Here is a 16990-nt window from a genome sequence, read left to right as displayed (position 1 = left end):
GTCTCATTTGATCATCCAAAAAAAGCATGGGAATATTTAAACCATCAAGAAACTTTTCATTGAACTTCTATCATTTGTGAATTCAGAAGTATAATGTGGAGAAAAAAAATTCCTGAATGTGCCGTTTATCTCAGAATGATCATCCTCCTTTCAAATCTTTGTAATTTGCCGCTTGGCATCAAAGCATCTCAACTGATTAGCTAAAAGCCTACAAATTTATCACCATGAATATAAAACTGACTTTTACCCTTCTACAGTTGGCATTCATGGTATAAGATATAATTTTCCCCTCAGAAAAGCTTTCAAACCATCCTAAACAATCAAACTTAAAATTTCTGATGGTGTTTGTATCAAAGAAAAAAAGTTATTTGTTCTTCCATAAATTTCAGTCATTTATCTGATAATAAATTTGAATTGAAACACCAATGTCTTTTTTGAGGGAGGCCAAGAAGAGTCTTAGATAATACAACAGTGGATGATCTGAATTAATATACTCTGATAATTACAAAAATGAGTCAGTGGGATCAGTTGATTATCATATAAGAAAATAATCAAATCTGTGATTATGTTTGATGAACAGATGACGAACGTTCACCATGTTCCTCAGCTAATTTCCAGACTTGGTTGAGATTAGTATTAATCTGACCCAAGGTATTTTTAAAATCGTCAGTTAACAACTGTCTGCTGATTCAGTAATAACCTTCATAGTCTGATTAGTTGACACTTCTTTCTTCCCTGATTAGTCATCTCTTGTAGTCATTTTAATGTAAGTACAAGTAGAAGAAAGAAAAGGCGAGTAATATGAAGCACTTTGGTTGTAAAATAAAGAACCAAATTGATGGAAGAAATGTAAAGTAAGCAGGAGCACCAGACTACTGCTGTTAAACCATGCTGCAGCCAACCAGAAGTCCCAACGTTAATTTATTTCTTGCAATGCAATTTTTGATGTGTTTAAATTATCTTGGTGACATCAATATTTTTCTATCTTTTAAACTCCTTTTGGATATTAATTTTAAAAGCAAATCAAAAAATCTAAAATTACATACCCAAGTCAAGCCTTTGACTTTATATGTTAGACTTGAAATGTCTGCTTATGGGAAACATATGACTGCAGTAGTTACAGTTTTTGTAGTTTGAGGGCAGCAATTTATTTTGAATAAATAAATTTTGTTTCGTGCATTGTTCTGATTAAATGTGAGGTAGTGGTGGATAATATTTGTGTCATTGAGTTCAAATCAATCTGCAGGTCATTTGATTAATATGGTTAATAATAGTATTTCTATTGCTAATGTTACTGTTAATTACTTGAGCCCCATTTGGACTTAATATCTGACAAATATTAAATTGCTGTCAAAACAAGTTAGTTCATAAATAGGAAGCTGGATGGTGTGAGAATCTTCTGCAGCACATGATAAAGGATGAATGATTTTTTTTTTACACTTATACATTTATATTTTTGAGCTGGAATGAAGAATCTATCCAGTTTACTATACAAATTTGGTTTGATATCCAAACTTGGGTTGCAGAAGAGAAGAAATTTGACAAAGTTCTCTTTATTATTAAATCTGTGTACTTTTGTTCGGCTTTTGACCACCATTGTTCCCAGGCAAATAGGGTACAGTGGAAGAGGATTAATATTTCATATACTGTGTAAAAGGAATTAAGAGGCATGCAAGTTGGTATTGTATACATAAAGTTGGTGAAATTTGAGAGTCGGCAGGTATTGTGTATGCTTGAGCATCGGGCCCCAAGGTTCAGATTCTAAATTGCAAAGGAGATTGCCTGTTTTCTGCAAATCTGCGTGTGGCAGTATCCCAAGCAACAAAAAAAACCCCTCAAAACTAGCTGGTATTTTTGGTTGTCAAAGGTATACAGAGGCTTTGCTGAAGTGATGTATAATTGTTCAGTGGCAAAGCACTGGAAACTCCTGGTATGTGTGCAGAAAGAGCTGCATTTTAAATGACTGTATAGTATTATGTAAATAGCTTGAAAACATTGCCCTCATTGCCATTTTCTCAGGTGCCTAATTGCAGATTATTTTCTCGGGAATTGAGCCTTATTCAAGGGTCTATCAAATATTTCCTATGAAGTAAACCAAAAGCCAATTTGACTAATGGTGTTTGTTGGTTTCATATTTATCAAGGTAATGGTATAATGACAATTTCTCTGACAGTAATTTTTCATGTGAGTGTTGTCCTTCTTTATTACTTTTTTTTTCCTATTTGTTTACAGATAATCAAAGTGGAATGCAATATTATACAGAACCTGGAGCACCTGCTGTCAATCCCATTGCTTCATCTTTTCAAATCCAGCCAAACTTTCCTCTCCTCAACCCAGCTTACCCACCCCCACCAGCATACTGCAACCAGCCACCCCCTCCCTATGAGCAAGTCGTAAAAATCTCAAATAAGGAAGCTGAGAGATAGATATTGAATTTCTGCAGATATCTCATTAGTAGACTGGCCAATTTTACCTTTTTATAGACTGACTGGAGAGCTGAGAATCTTCATTTATATTCTTGACCTCTTCACCCTGGGAGGAGTTGCATTTCACTCTGATGCTTTTGATAGGTTAATATACTGTAGAAGTTTAAGCATGTGATGATCAGAACTTTGTAGGATATAGTAGTTTATTTAAATACTGAAAATTTAAGTTGGAGTTGAACTACAGTATTGCAAATTCTGCAGAGATTGTACAAAAAGCTATTCCTGTGATGAATTGTCTTCCCAAGTGAATTGTCTTTATTTTAGGTCTTGGACAATTTTTGTGAGATTAAAATAGAAAAATCATTCACAATTTAATTGGACTTGTGTTAATGAGCATACTGGTTAGCTAATATGAAAACATTTAATATTTTTACAACAAATTGTGATAACTGAACAATGTGCTATCAAGTCATTGAAAATAGTTTTAAATGGTTTATGAATTAAAAATTGATTTTGTCTTATTTGTGTTAGCATGTTGAAGTTTTTGAAATAAATAGTTTTGAGGTTTGGATTTGTCGTGTGAAATGCAGGTTTACAGTGGCTCACGAGAGATATTCTACTCTAGAATATCCATAAAATGGATTGTATTTAATGGTGAATGGAGAATCATTTCATGCTTTGTAAATTTATTTAGAAGAAATAGGAAATTGCTTTAAATGTTATGAGTGAGAAGATTTCAGAAATGTTTCAATTTGGTGTATTTGTTTCTCAGTAAAGCTAAACCAGTCTTGTTAATTTAAAACCTTTTTAAATGATTTCTCAACATAGCACAATGGTGTTCAGAAAGTGCATGACTGCATTTTGTTTCTGCTTTTATTAAATATATCAATTGTTTTGAATTGTATACTTTTCATTATACAGTTCTTGAAGCTTGGAACCAAATGCTTGAGATGCTCTGCATTTATTATGTTCAGTTCCATCAACAGCTACTTGTAGCAATTTGTAAAGATTCTTATCCTGAGCCTTTCATGTCTGTAATCTGTTAATGGACTAGAATTATTGATTCAATACAAAAGTTCAGTGTAAAAATAAATTTAGTTCTGCACTCTGCTAATAAGCAACTGCTGTGATATCAAATATTTTTTTTAAGTAGCATTTACTCATTACTTATTTTCTTTGTAAATGTGCAAATAATTCAAGAGGCCTGTGAAATTGTTCATGAGCATGTTCCTTCATATTTCAGATTGTAGAATGCCAGTCCTATAACCAACAAAATGCAGATTCGAAATGTGATAAAATGATAGGATTTTATAGACAATATTCATGCACATCAACTATAAATCTGCTTTCTAAAATTTTCATCTTGGATTTTTTAACTTTCTTCGGAGACTTATCTAATAAAGGTTCCAAAACACAATTAAAATCACCACCAACTAAAATATTATCATTAGCCTGACCCAAACATAAAAATGCATCCGAAATAAATACTTCATCTGCATTTGGAGCATAAATATTAAATAAAGTCCAAAATTCACTAAAAATCTTACAATTCAATTTAAGAATACATCCTGCCTTTTTCTCCATTGATTGTAATTCAAAAGATAAATTTTTATGTATCCAAATTGCTACACCTTTAGCTCTAGAATTAAATGAAGAAGAATATACATGCCCAACCCAGTCCCTTTTTAATTTCACGCTTTCCTTCACATTCAAATGTGTTTCTTGTAAAAAGGCAATATCAATTTTGATTTTGTTAATATACGCCAAGACTCGCTTACGTTTAATCGTACTATTTAATCCTCGAACATTAAAAGTAGCAAACCTCAACTTTGACATATCTATTATTACTAAATACCAATAATATCTTTATATAAAAACTCAAATTAATGTATATAGGCCCTCCAATAATAAAAAAATCACAAATTAAAAACTATAAAAATAAAAAAATAAAGGAAAAAAAAAGAAAATCCCCCCCCCCAAAAAAAAACTACCAAAAGGTAGTAATCCCCTAAACAAAAATTGGGTGTGGGTCACCCACCAGTGGCTGATGACTAGTAAAGAACTTCGTTCAAATCTCTCCCTCCCCAGCCAAACAGTCAATAACATCAAAATATTATAATAACAAAGTAAAAATAAAATAAGAAAATTCTTCTTTTCATCCAGAAGATTCCAATCTCGAAGATCCCATTTCAGAAGGAGGTAGACTCTTTCCATTCCCGTTTTTCCCATTTCTGCCATTTCTTCCGTTTCCAGAGCAACCAGATTTTTCTTTAGGAGATGATGGTGGACTACATCTTTGTTCTCTTATATCTGGCAATGAATCAGCAAAAATCATTGCTTCATGATCGGTTTCAAAAAACTGAAATTGATAGTCTCCGTAAAATACCTTCAGGACTGCAGGGTAACGAAAAGTAGACTTACAATCTTTACATCACAAAACTTCTTTAACTGGATTGAATCGACGTCGACGTTGAATGACCTCTTGACTCAGATCAAGATAAAAAAAGACTCTGCTGTTCTGAATCAATAATGGGGGTTGTCGTTGTCTCGCATTTTGTACTGCAAGTCGAAGTATTGCTTCTCTATCCAAATACTCAAACGTCGAATTATTACTGGTCTCGGTGGTTGACCAGCTGAGGGTGTTCTTCTTAAAGCTCTATGGGCTCTTTCCAGTGCCAATCCCCCAGAGAAAAATTCTTGCCCTAATATTTGCGGAATCCAGTCTTTAAAGTAACGAAGAGGATCTTGTCCTTCTATACCTTCTAGCAAACCAACAATTTTCACATTATTCCTTCTGCTTTGATTCTCCAAATAATCCATTTTTTATTTCTAGCTCCTTCTCACGTTCTCCTAATTCTATGACTGATTTTTCAACCTTCAACACTTTCTGTGTTAGAAGTCACTTGTTGTTTAGTCCAAAAAAGCAGTCTGAAATTTTTAAAATTCTTCATAAGATGCATCAACACATGTCTTAACCATATTTAATTCTGAACTTATACCAGCATTCATTTGAACCATTTAATTCATTTGAAATGTCATCAAAACTTTTATAACAGCTTGAATAATTGCATTCAATTGCATACACTGTAAGTCAGTAAAGCTCAGCTCTGCTCTCTCTGACATAGTGGTAGAACAAAGTAACTACAGCTCCAACAGAAGGCATTTTAAAAGTTTTACTGTGGGTCTGGACTCCCAGCGACGGCACCCCGACTTCCTCAGGGGGTCGCCGCTGGTCTCCCCCTGTATCTCGTTTTTTCATCAATTCACGAAAAAAAAACGATTTCTTCAGATTGAAATGTTACCAGATGCATTTCCAACAATGGAGTCGTCTTCCTGCGAGCTCCATCCATTGAAATTGAAAGGCTTTCCAAATCGGGGTCCACTTCTTGGGAACCTACACCTTCTTCCAGAGAACGGGTAATTCCAGCGCCATCCTTCATTTGGTGAGCAATAGATATTTTTTTTCAGCCCCACAGGCGATCTTTGGGGTTTAGACAATGAAGAGATTGACCCTGGGACTGTATCAAGTTGTCTAGGCCCCAAATCTTCAGCACTTCGAAAGTGTAACTTCTTATGAACTTGAGGTTTAGTCTTTTTACCATTAGTGGCCATAATAATTCCTTAATACTTTAAAATTTAAAAAGTTTAAACTTGAAAACAAAGGGTTAAAAAATGGGTATTTAAAAGTCTGGCCAGAGAGGTCGAGATTGTACGTCTGGACTCTACGCCATCTTGCCACGCCACCTCCTTTCTAAAATTTTCAATAATGAAATACAATGTAAACAGTAAACATTTTAGTGGAATGAAAGCTTTTAGGGACCCAACTATCAGATGTCTAAAATTAAAAATTAATATGAAAATAGCTTATGAATATAGTATTTTTAAAAAAAGTCATTGATTACAAGGGATAGAGACACAGGAGTTTGCAGATGCTGAAATCAGAAGCTAAACTCAATCTACTGAAGGAACTCAGTAGGTCAAACTGCATCAGTGGGAGAAAAAGAATGATCAATTATTTAAGCCTATACCCTTTAGTAAGACTGGGTACGTGAAGAGAAGCTAGTGTAAGGAAGATAAATTGGAGCACTACCAGATTCCATGTTGATATTTGGCGTATGCTTGAAGTACTGGGAATAATTTAATGGGTAATATTGGCAGTGGGTGATTAACTACCACCTGGGCTCCTAGGCTTAGCTTTAGTAAGGCTCCCCTTGGAAGTCTGTGGGTCTATCCAAGGGGATCAATAAATGCCAGGAGATCATTTGAACTTTAGGGGTTGAAAGAATTGTAAAGACCGAGGTCCAGTTCCTGCGAGACCCCTAAGCTTAAGCCTACTCAGCTTGATGGTTAATCTGCCACTGAGTATTGGGAATGTTACTGAAGTGCCAGTTGATGAGGTCCACAAAGACGATGTGGTTAAACAATAATCATGGCTTTTATTAGCAGAAACTACCAGTACAATAATGAAAGACAATGGGTGCATACACAGTTATACCCAAGGGGAGTGTCCTTAACAGTAGAGATAATGCACAGCCAATGTTAGTATAGCAGCTTAGCAGAGATTCACCACAGTTACTACAGGAGAGAAGTAGACATGCACAAGTGGAGGTAAATAGTTGGCTCTTTGACTGACACTGGTTTGGACCAATGGCTGAATTTTGTTATAAAATAGTTCTCAAATCTCTCTTCAGAATGGGGAAAGCTAATTGGAAATGCAGAAGAAATGTACATTACTGCATTGGTTTAAAACGAGAAATGAAGAATAGGTACTACAAACTAAGTATAAAAAAATTTGTGTGTCTACCCTGAAGCTTTGGTCTCCAAATGCATTATTTTCTAGCCATTGTTCATGAGTATGATAACATTTGGACATGGCCACGTGCTGGAGCATAAGATTAGAAAATACAGTATGTTTCCCCATATCCAAAACTCTTGGGACTGGACATTTTTCGGTTATTGGAACAATGGCTTTTGGCAGCTCAGTAGCATCAGCAGGGTTCCCAATTATCAGCGGTTAAACAACAGCAAAAAAACAATGGTAGGCTTTTCGAGCACAAAATGTTTAATACGTACCAAAAAAAAACGATCTTTGCTCACAAAATAAGATAAATGCAGCACCAAATACTAGAAATCCTCCTTTTTTTCCAATTTATTTATTTATTTATTTAAAAAAAAATTATTTTTCACACCATAAATCACATTAGCCATGATATACACTTTTTATTTTTCACACATATACAGTGACTTTTTCTCCCCCCCCCCCTCCTCCCAAGCCACCCCCCCACCCCCCCCCCTCATCCATTTTAGGTATACAATCTAGGTTGCATTAAGCCAGTCAGACAATGTTGTCATTCAACAAAAATACACCAGAAATTCTACTGAGTCCATTCTTTTCTTTCCTTCTCCTTCCATCAACTTAGGTAATGTTTGTCCCCGGTAGGTTTTCGCTATTGTATTTAATGTAAGGCTCCCATACTTGTTCGAATATTTCAATATTATTTCTTAAACTATATGTTATTTTTTTCTAATGGAATACATTTATTCATTTCTATATACCATTGTTGTATTTTCAAATTATCTTCCAATTTCCAGGTTGACATAATACATTTTTTTGATACGGCTAGGGCTCTCTTAACAAATCTTTTTTGTGCATCCTCCAAATCAATTCCAAATTCTTTGTTTTTTATGTTACTTAGGAGAAAGATCTCTGGATTCTTTGGTATATTGTTTTCTGTTATTTTATTTAATATCTGACTGAGATCATCCCAAAATTTTTCTACTCTCTCACATGTCCAGATTGCATGAATTGTTCCCATTTCTTTTTTACATCGAAAACATCTATCAGATACTGTTGGGTCCCATTTATTTAACTTTTGCGGTGTAATGTATAGTCTGTGTAACCAATTATAAATTATCAATTACCAAAACTAATATTGACGCAAAATAAGCTACTAGAAATCCTCCTTGATGGCTTTTTCAAATGTTTCCTCTAGTGTCATCTGCCTCATTAACAATGGTCACGTCAGTGCTGCAAAAACATTTGGTTTTTGGATCTTTTCGGTATTCAGAACTTCGGGTGCGGGGAAATGTCATGAATGGGATTCATTGGTCACAAAGATTAGATACAAGAAAGATTTTGACTGGCATTGAAGAAGAGGTCAAAGAATTTTCCAATTTTAAGTGGCTCATCAAAATTACGATAACTTGCATTTGGTCATATTAAAGTTCTATTACAGCTAATGACTAATTGCCTAACTTTGAGACTGAATCAGTAGTACAATCTTGAGAGAATTTGATATTGATAGGGAAAAGGGGTGAAAATTAAGTTGGTTCAGAATCTCACATTAACACATATAATGAGTAGTTTATAGTTTGCCAATATAATATTCTGCTGTTTTTGCAAATGAACAATTCACATGTACCTCCACCTACAATTCTTTAGTGCATTTACTATAGACATGCACTGGGGAGACAAAAGAGTCCAGAATTAGTTTTTGTTGCTACATGTTCATATTCACATGCTGTTTTTTTTTCAGCATTTCTTATTTTTATTTCAGTTGCTTGTACACGATATATTTCAGCAGTTTTATCTTTCATGTTCCAATTACTTTTCACTGTATGTTATACTCTTAACAAGGACTCAAAGTGGAAGCTTCAGAGTTGCTCTTACACCAGCAAAAAGACCCTATTCACATGCTGTTTGATGCATGTTAAATCCCAGCATCAAGCTACAACTGAACCAAGGGGATGAAAAATTCAAACTCTTATGTCAACTTTTGCATCCTCCAAGCATTTGGATTTTCAAATATTTAATGTGGGGGGGGGGGGTGGTGGTGTGGGTGATTGAGATCAAACATTTTGATTAAAAGTGAAGCAGATCAATCTCTTCAATATTTTAGCAGACTATTTTCCTGCCTGCTGAAGTGGAATACAGAAAGGGTTGAGAGTTTCAGTGGAAGCCATTATTGAAAATTTCTGCTTGTGCCTAAAAATGGCAAATATGTTATTTAATAGTAGCAATTCAGGGATCTGGGATGAACAAGACCACTTTGAAACCAAGAGTTCCCACCAATCATTCTTGCTCGCACTGCTCCACAAGATAAATTCGGCTTATCTGCAAATTGTGGATAAGGATGGAATCGGGCACAAATCTAGAACTTGTCACAATTAGTAGTTGGAAAATATTAATTGAATGTGAACATGAAATACTTGGATGAGATTTTGAACAGGGCACCACTAAAGAAGCAACCATTAATGCAATTATGTAGAAAATCCTGCAAGCTCATTGACTACTTTGTGCTTCAGGTATTAATTTTAAATGCAAAATGCATGGCCTGTATGAAATGACAGGCAATATAGTCAGCTACTGGTTAACATTTTTGTGCTTGCAATTTGAAATAATAATTCAGATCATAACTGTGCATTGATTTTCAAACCTGTCCAAAAATAGTTGTTTCATTGCCAGTTGTTAGTCAGTTGTAACTAACAATTAACCTTTTTTTAAAATCTTTTGGATGCTTTGGAATTTTCCGTGTTCGTTGATATAAATTTGAATTAAATTAGATGTATGACATTGTGGCCATTCATGAAACTTGGTTGCAGGAAAGGCAGGACTGACAGCTCAATATTCCAAGGTTCTATTATTTCAGTCACAATGGACCAGGAGGGATGAAAGGGGGAGTGGCATTGCTTGTTTGGGGAAAATATCACAGCTGTGCTTGGTCAGGACAGACTTGAGAGCTCATCTACTGAGGCTAAAAGGGTGGAGCTGAGGAATAGGAAAGATATGACTATATTACTTGGGTTGTATTATAGATGGCCTTATAGTCAGCAAAAATTGAAGGAGCAAATCTGAAGGGAGATGGCAAAGTTGTGATAGTAGGTGATTATAACTCTCCACATATTGACTGGGACACCCATAATGTAAAAGTGCTGGATAGATGTTTGTCAAATGTGTTCAGGAAAGTTTTCTCAATCAATGTATTGAGGTACGAACCAAAGAGGGTGCAATGCAGTGAGGTCATGGATAAGTGTAGGGGACACTTTGCGTCTACTGATCATAATGTCATTAGTTTCCAGATGATTATAGATAAGTATAGGTTTGATCCTAAATTGCAGAAACGATCTAGAAAGTGTGGATTGGGCTAGGTTGTTTTCTGTCAAGGATGTGCTCAGAAGGCCTTCAAAGGGAGTGCAGAGCTTGTATGTTCCTGAAAGGAACCTTGGTTTTTGAGGGATATTGGGGATCTGGTTAGGAAGAGAGCAGTAGAGCAGGTGTAGGCAACAAGAAGAAAATGAGGTACATGAGGGGTATGAAAATGCAGTAAAAACTTTATTTTATTTATATATTTTAAAACCACAAAAAATCAGCTATTTCACAATATTACATGTGGACAAGAAGAAAGAAAGGCCCTTCCCCCAGTCCCCTTCAAAGATGAGAAAAAAATAGAAAAATGTAGGACAAGAGATTTCAACAGGAGTACTGCTCACTATAAAACTTCTTATAATATATAGAGACCTATTTTAGAAGAAAGGGAATGTCTGAGTTTCATACCAACACTATAAATATGGGGATCATATTTTCAAAAATGTATAATATTTATCTCTTAATTTATAAGTAATTTTCTCAAGTGGTATGCAACTCAACTTCTGCCAGCCATCTCTCCATTCCCAAATCTATATCAAATTTCCAAGTTTTAGCAATACATTGCATTTCTGTGTTTCAGCATGCAATGCTCAGGCAGGAGTCGAATTTCCAGGTAACCACTGTGTACTTGCTGGACACTGCTAATGTGATCATTACAAATTAGATTTGGAATTTGAACAGATTCATTTTAAGTCTTAAGTACATTGTGTTTCCCAACAGAAAAAACTGGATCACAAACATTTAATTCCAGAAAAATCTGAGGAATTGAAATTGGAGTTGATGGAAAAAGGTATCATATTCTAGGAAATACATTCATCTTAATACAATTTACCTATTAAAGTAATAGGTAACATATTCCATCTTTCCAAATCATTTCTTATTTTATTTAATAATGATAAATAATTAAACTTAAATATTTTTTTTAACTGTGGCTTCCCACAAATACCTAAATATTTTATCCTAGCATCTGGCCATCTAAATTGAATTACTTTTTTTATATTGTGAATAACCCCATTTACTAAGGGCACAATTTCACTTTTGTCCCAATTAATTTTATAACTAGATACTTCTCTGTATTCTTTTAATCTAACATTAAGCTGATGCAAATAAATTAAAGGATCTGTTAAGTAAATCAAAACATCATCTGCAAAAAAATTTATTTATATTATACTAAAATACCCATAATCTTTGAATCTTGTCTTATGAGTTCAGCTAAAGGTTTAATTGTTAAAATAAATAAAGCTGGCAACAATGGACAACCTTGTCTACTTGATCTAGTCAACCAAAAAGGTGCTGAAACTTGACTATATATATACATTTTAACCCGATCTATAAATATTGATCCTAACCAGCATGTCTCCAAAACTTTGAAGAGGAAATCCTATTCTAATATATCAAATGCTTTTTCTGCATCCAAAGCCACTGTGACACTCAAATCTCCCCACTTTTGAACTAAATGTATTAAACTAATCAAACTTGCCCATTGTCTGCAGATTTCTGATCTTTAACAAATACAGTTTGATCCTTATGTATTAACTTCAGTAAATACTTTGCCAATCTACTTGCTAAAAGTTTAGCTACTATCTTATAATCAATATTTAATAATGAATTGGGTCAAAATTATGCTGATCTCAATGGACCTCTAGCCTTCTTTGGTATCACAGTAATAATTGCAGTTGAAAAGGAATCCAGAAGAGAATGTACCTTGAACACTTGATAAATTGAGGTATCAAAAGATCTTTAAATTTCTTATAAAATTCTAAGAAATTCATTTTACCCTGGTGAATTACTACTTTGCAACAAACTCATTACTCCACTAACTTCCTTTGCCATAAATGGAGAATTTAAATTTCTTGCTCCTGACAGTTTAATTTGAGGTAAGAACTTATTAATCTTATTCTCATCATGAAGTGATTCCAATTGATATAATTCAGAATAAAATTCCCTAAATGTATCATTTATTTCTTGTGGTTTATGTGTAATAAGCCCCAAATATTTTTTAAATACATTGATTGTTCAAGATGCCTGTTCTGCTTTCAATTGTCATGCAAGAACCTTATGTGCCCTTTCTCCTAATTCATAATATCTTCCTTTGTTCTTGGAATTATTTTTTTCAGTTCTATGTGTCTAAATAGTATTGTATTGAAGTTTTTTGTTAATTAATTGTCTTTTCTTCAGAAGGTTTATTTTGCAAATCCTTTTCCAAATTTCCTGTCTTGTTCCAACTGGTTTGTCTCAAATATAATCTTTCTTAATTTTATCTGAATAACTTATTATTTGACCCCTTAAATACACTTTAAGTGCATCCCATGCAATGAATTTATTACCTACGGAATTAGAATTCATTTCTAGAAACAATTGAATTTATTTTCTTATAAAGTCACAGAAGTCTATTCTTTTCAGCAATACAGTATTAAATCTCCACCTATATGGTGAACCTACTTTCTCAGAAATTGAACATGCCAATAAGAGCGGAGAATGATCAGATAATATTCTAGCTTTATATTCTACATAATTAAATTGTACCCCGTAATTGCACTGATATCAAAAAGAGATCTATTTTCGAATAAGAGTCATGTCGATGTGAATGAAAAGAATAATTTCTCTCTTTAGGGCTCAGCCTTCTGCAAATATCTATTAAATTTAATTCCTTCATCAAACTTGATATAATCTTCACCACTTTAGTTCTCCCTACTACTTTTGTTGATTTATCCAATATTGAATCAAACCAACAATTCAAATCAGCCCCTATTAAAATCTTTTCACGTGATTCTGCTAAATGTAAATATGTATACCGTATAAAATCTTCATCATCTACATTTGGTGCGTAAATACTCATAAGTGTCCACATTGTGGAATAAATTTGACAATGAACCAAGATGTATCTTCCCACAGGATCCATTACAACATCTGGAAATTTCACCAGTAACATTTTTAAAATTAACATTGCTACTATCTTACTTTAGAATTAAAAGATGAAGCTGTCACTTGACCCACTCAATCCCTTTTTAATTTTAATTCTTTGTCAAATGAGTTTCTTGTAAAAATACAAAACCTATAATCTTTTTCATATGAGCTAGTATTTTATCATTTTAATTTTACTATTTATCCCATTAACATTAAGACTAAGAAAATTTAGTGTGTTATTCCTTCCATTATCTGGAGTCCAAATCTCTTTCAGTTCCATTCTCCCAGGCCTCCTCCATCAAACCCAACTGACTCCTGTAAACATTTCTGTCCCAAAGAAAAAAGATACAAAAAAATTAAAAAAAAAACAATAAATGAAATAAAACATTAATCAGACATAATATAAACTTCCCCAAAATGCTGAGTGAAAAAAAAAGCATCAGTACTCCTCTTCACCATATGGATTGTGACTCCCATTACAATATGGCACATAATGCATTAGGCAAGACAGGAAAAACTCCATCTCTTCTCTCCCACCACCCTCAAGAAAAAGAAATTAATTACAAAATTCATGAAAACAGTCTAGCACCCGCTGCTTCAAGGTTGCTGTTGGGAATTACATGGGGTTCGACTGCAAATCACTACTCTCCTCAAAAAAGGTTGAAATAGTTAAGTAAAATGGAAGAAAGGAGTATTTGAAGATTTAAAGAATGATTTAAAATGCCACTGAAGAAAGAAAAACTAGCTGTATTAGCACAAGAAACAGAGCAAGAAAAAGATCAAGATAAAGAAGAAAGGCCTACCTTGAGGAAGGATCCAGGAGCTGTGCATAAGGTACTGGCCAAGCCGGGAGCTGGAGAGATCTTGGACACTGCTGTACAGGGTCTCTCCCAACAATGGCCACCTGTTACGGTAAAGAAGTGACTCTGCACATGCGCAGAGTGCAAAAAAAAAGGAGGCAGTTTTTAAAAAGGCTCAAGAGGCTTCTAGCTCCAGTGGACAAGAAGAAGAGCCAGAAATATGATCTGAACAGGATTTATTAACAGAATGATGGGGAAAATGGAAAAAAAACATTTTATTTCTACAGTTGATATGAAGAATTACATGGATAATTTCCAGCTATGATGTTATTAACAGAAGTTGTTAAGAAATGTGGAGAGAATATAGCTGAAAATAAGAGTTTTACAAAGAAAGTGGGAAAAATGATGCAGCAGGTGGACAAAAGATTTGAAGTTCTGGATGAAAAATTAAAGGAAAAAAATTTGAAATTCAAGGGATTAAGGAACAAATGAAGAAGGTACAAGCTGAACTGGCTGCAACAAAAAGATTGTTGGACTTAAAGAAAGTGATGAAGGACAGGAAATCAAGAAGTTTTTACAGTGTTGGATTCTGGAAACTTTGGGAGTAACTGAATTCCAAGGAGATATTGAGATTGAGAGAGTACATAGAACATGGAGTCCAAAGCCACAACCAGATCAAAAATTTTGTCTGATACTTGTTAAATTTCTTCGTTATGAAGTAAGAGAGATCTTGGAACTGGTGGCTAAACAGGTGAAAAAAAAAGACAATTATCTTTGGTTTATAATGGGAGTAAGATTTTCTTTTACCTGATATGTTTTGAATTTAAAAAAAAGAGAAAGGAATTTAATGCAGTTAAAAATGTATTGTGGAAGAAAGGTTGTGCCTTTGTCTTGAGGTATCCAGCAGCTTTAAGTTTTTGTCCCTGATGGAAAAGAAGAATTTTTGCAGAGCCTAATGAGGCAAAGGAGTATGCTGATTCTTTGACAGAGAGAGGCAGGTGGCTGTTGATACTTCAAAGTATGAATGTAAAAGAGTTAAGATGTATCTGAAAATTTCAAGAGTTTAATTGGGAGGAAGGTTTTAACCTACAATTGATCTATATATGTTTAAAATGATCCTTGAATGAATATGAATGGTCATAATGCATTGTATTTCAAGTGAGTTAGTTGGGAAAATGGAGTTGACTACTGTGGAATCATGGGAGCAAGTGTGGTTTTTTACCACAACCTGTATAAATCAGGGAGTTAAAGCCATTAAAACATCATGCATTTTTAGGGGGAGGATTTCTTTTCTCTTTCCTTTTTGTTGTTTTTTTATATATTTGTTTCTTTCTTATTTTACACCGAGCTTAATTAAGAATAATACTAGATATGTTGCTAACACTGAAAGTGGGAGGAGTGGGAGAAAGTGGATTTTAGAGGTAACTGATGGCAGGGAAATTAAATTTTGTGCATATTAATATAAATGGAATACAGAATCAAATAAAATGGAAAAAATTACTATAGATGAAAAAAATAAAAGTAGATATAGTTTTTTTTTCCAAGAAACTCATTTGACAAAAAAGAAGCATCAAAAGTTGAAAAGAGATTGGATTGGATTGGTATTGGCATCTTCATCTCATTCAAAAGCTAGAGGTGTTGTAATATTAATATATTTTAAAAATTACCTATTAGAATATTAAATACCACTATAGATACAACAGGAAGGTCTGTAATGGTTACTTGTCAAATCTATTCAGAATATTGGACTTTATTGAATGTTTATGCACCAACTGCAGTTAGTGGAAAATTTATACAAGATTTATCTCTGCAATTAACAAGTTCAAAAGGAAAATTATTAGTAGGAGGACATTTCAGTTTTACCTTCGATCCAAAGTTAGATCAGGTAGTAAAATTATAAAAAGTAAAGTAACTAAGATTGCTATAGATTTAATGAAAGATATGGACATAGATATTTGGAGAAGAACTCATCCAAGTGATGGGGACTATTCTTTTCATTCATTTAGACATAAAAACATATTCATGTGCGAGCTAGAATTCAAAAGGTAGAATACCAAGCAGGATTTATCTGATCATTCCCCTTAATTTTGTTAATTACATTGGAGGATGAACAAAATATAGGTTATAGATAGAGACTTAATACAATATTATTAGAGAGAAAAAAAATTCTGATTTTATGAGACAACATAACTTTTTTTCTAGAAACTAATGAAAATTTAGCAATGAATAATTTTACTATATGGAATTTCATGAAGGCATATTTAAGAGGTCAAATAGTAAGTTATACATCTAAGATAAACAAAAGAATATATGAAAGAGATAGACCAAATCGAAAAGGAAATATATTTAGAGAAGGAATTACATATCCAAAAACATGAAGAGAAAAAAATAATTGGAATTTAAAAAATTAGATTTAATACAATACAAACTTAAAGAGTAGAAAGACATATAATGAGAACTCAACATAAATATTATGAACTAGGTGAAAGAAATCACAAAGTATTAGCATGGCAATTAAAAGATGAACAAGTATCAAGAACAATAGTTGCAACAAAGGAGGAAACTGGTCAAATCACCTATAAAATGCAAGAAATTTGATAATTTTAGAAACATTTACAAAAAAATTATATCAATCAGAATCTCTGAAAGATGAAAAAAGAAATTTATCACAAGTTAAATTACTTGTGTTAAATATGGAAGAAAAATTAGTT

At 33.5% G+C, this 16990-nt stretch overlaps 1 protein-coding gene across 5 annotated transcripts in view; it reads left to right on the top strand.

Annotated features, from left to right (window-relative positions):
- The window catches only part of vopp1b (VOPP1 WW domain binding protein b), a 56045-nt gene extending 52502 nt beyond the window's left edge, over positions 1-3543 (top strand). For all 5 annotated transcript variants that reach the window (XM_069912719.1, XM_069912725.1, XM_069912722.1 and 2 more), the window contains one exon: positions 2233-3543. In XM_069912719.1, the coding sequence (XP_069768820.1) occupies positions 2233-2426 (194 nt within the window). In that variant the 3' untranslated portion in view covers positions 2427-3543. The remainder of the gene's footprint in view (positions 1-2232) is intronic.
- Positions 3544-16990: the final 13447 nt, after the last annotated feature.

The sequence above is a fragment of the Narcine bancroftii genome, chromosome 1, assembly GCF_036971445.1.
Source record: "Narcine bancroftii isolate sNarBan1 chromosome 1, sNarBan1.hap1, whole genome shotgun sequence".
Taxonomy (NCBI): Eukaryota; Metazoa; Chordata; class Chondrichthyes; order Torpediniformes; family Narcinidae; genus Narcine; species Narcine bancroftii.
Note: the sequence above shows the minus strand (reverse complement) of the source record. Positions and strands in the feature narration are given on the sequence as shown.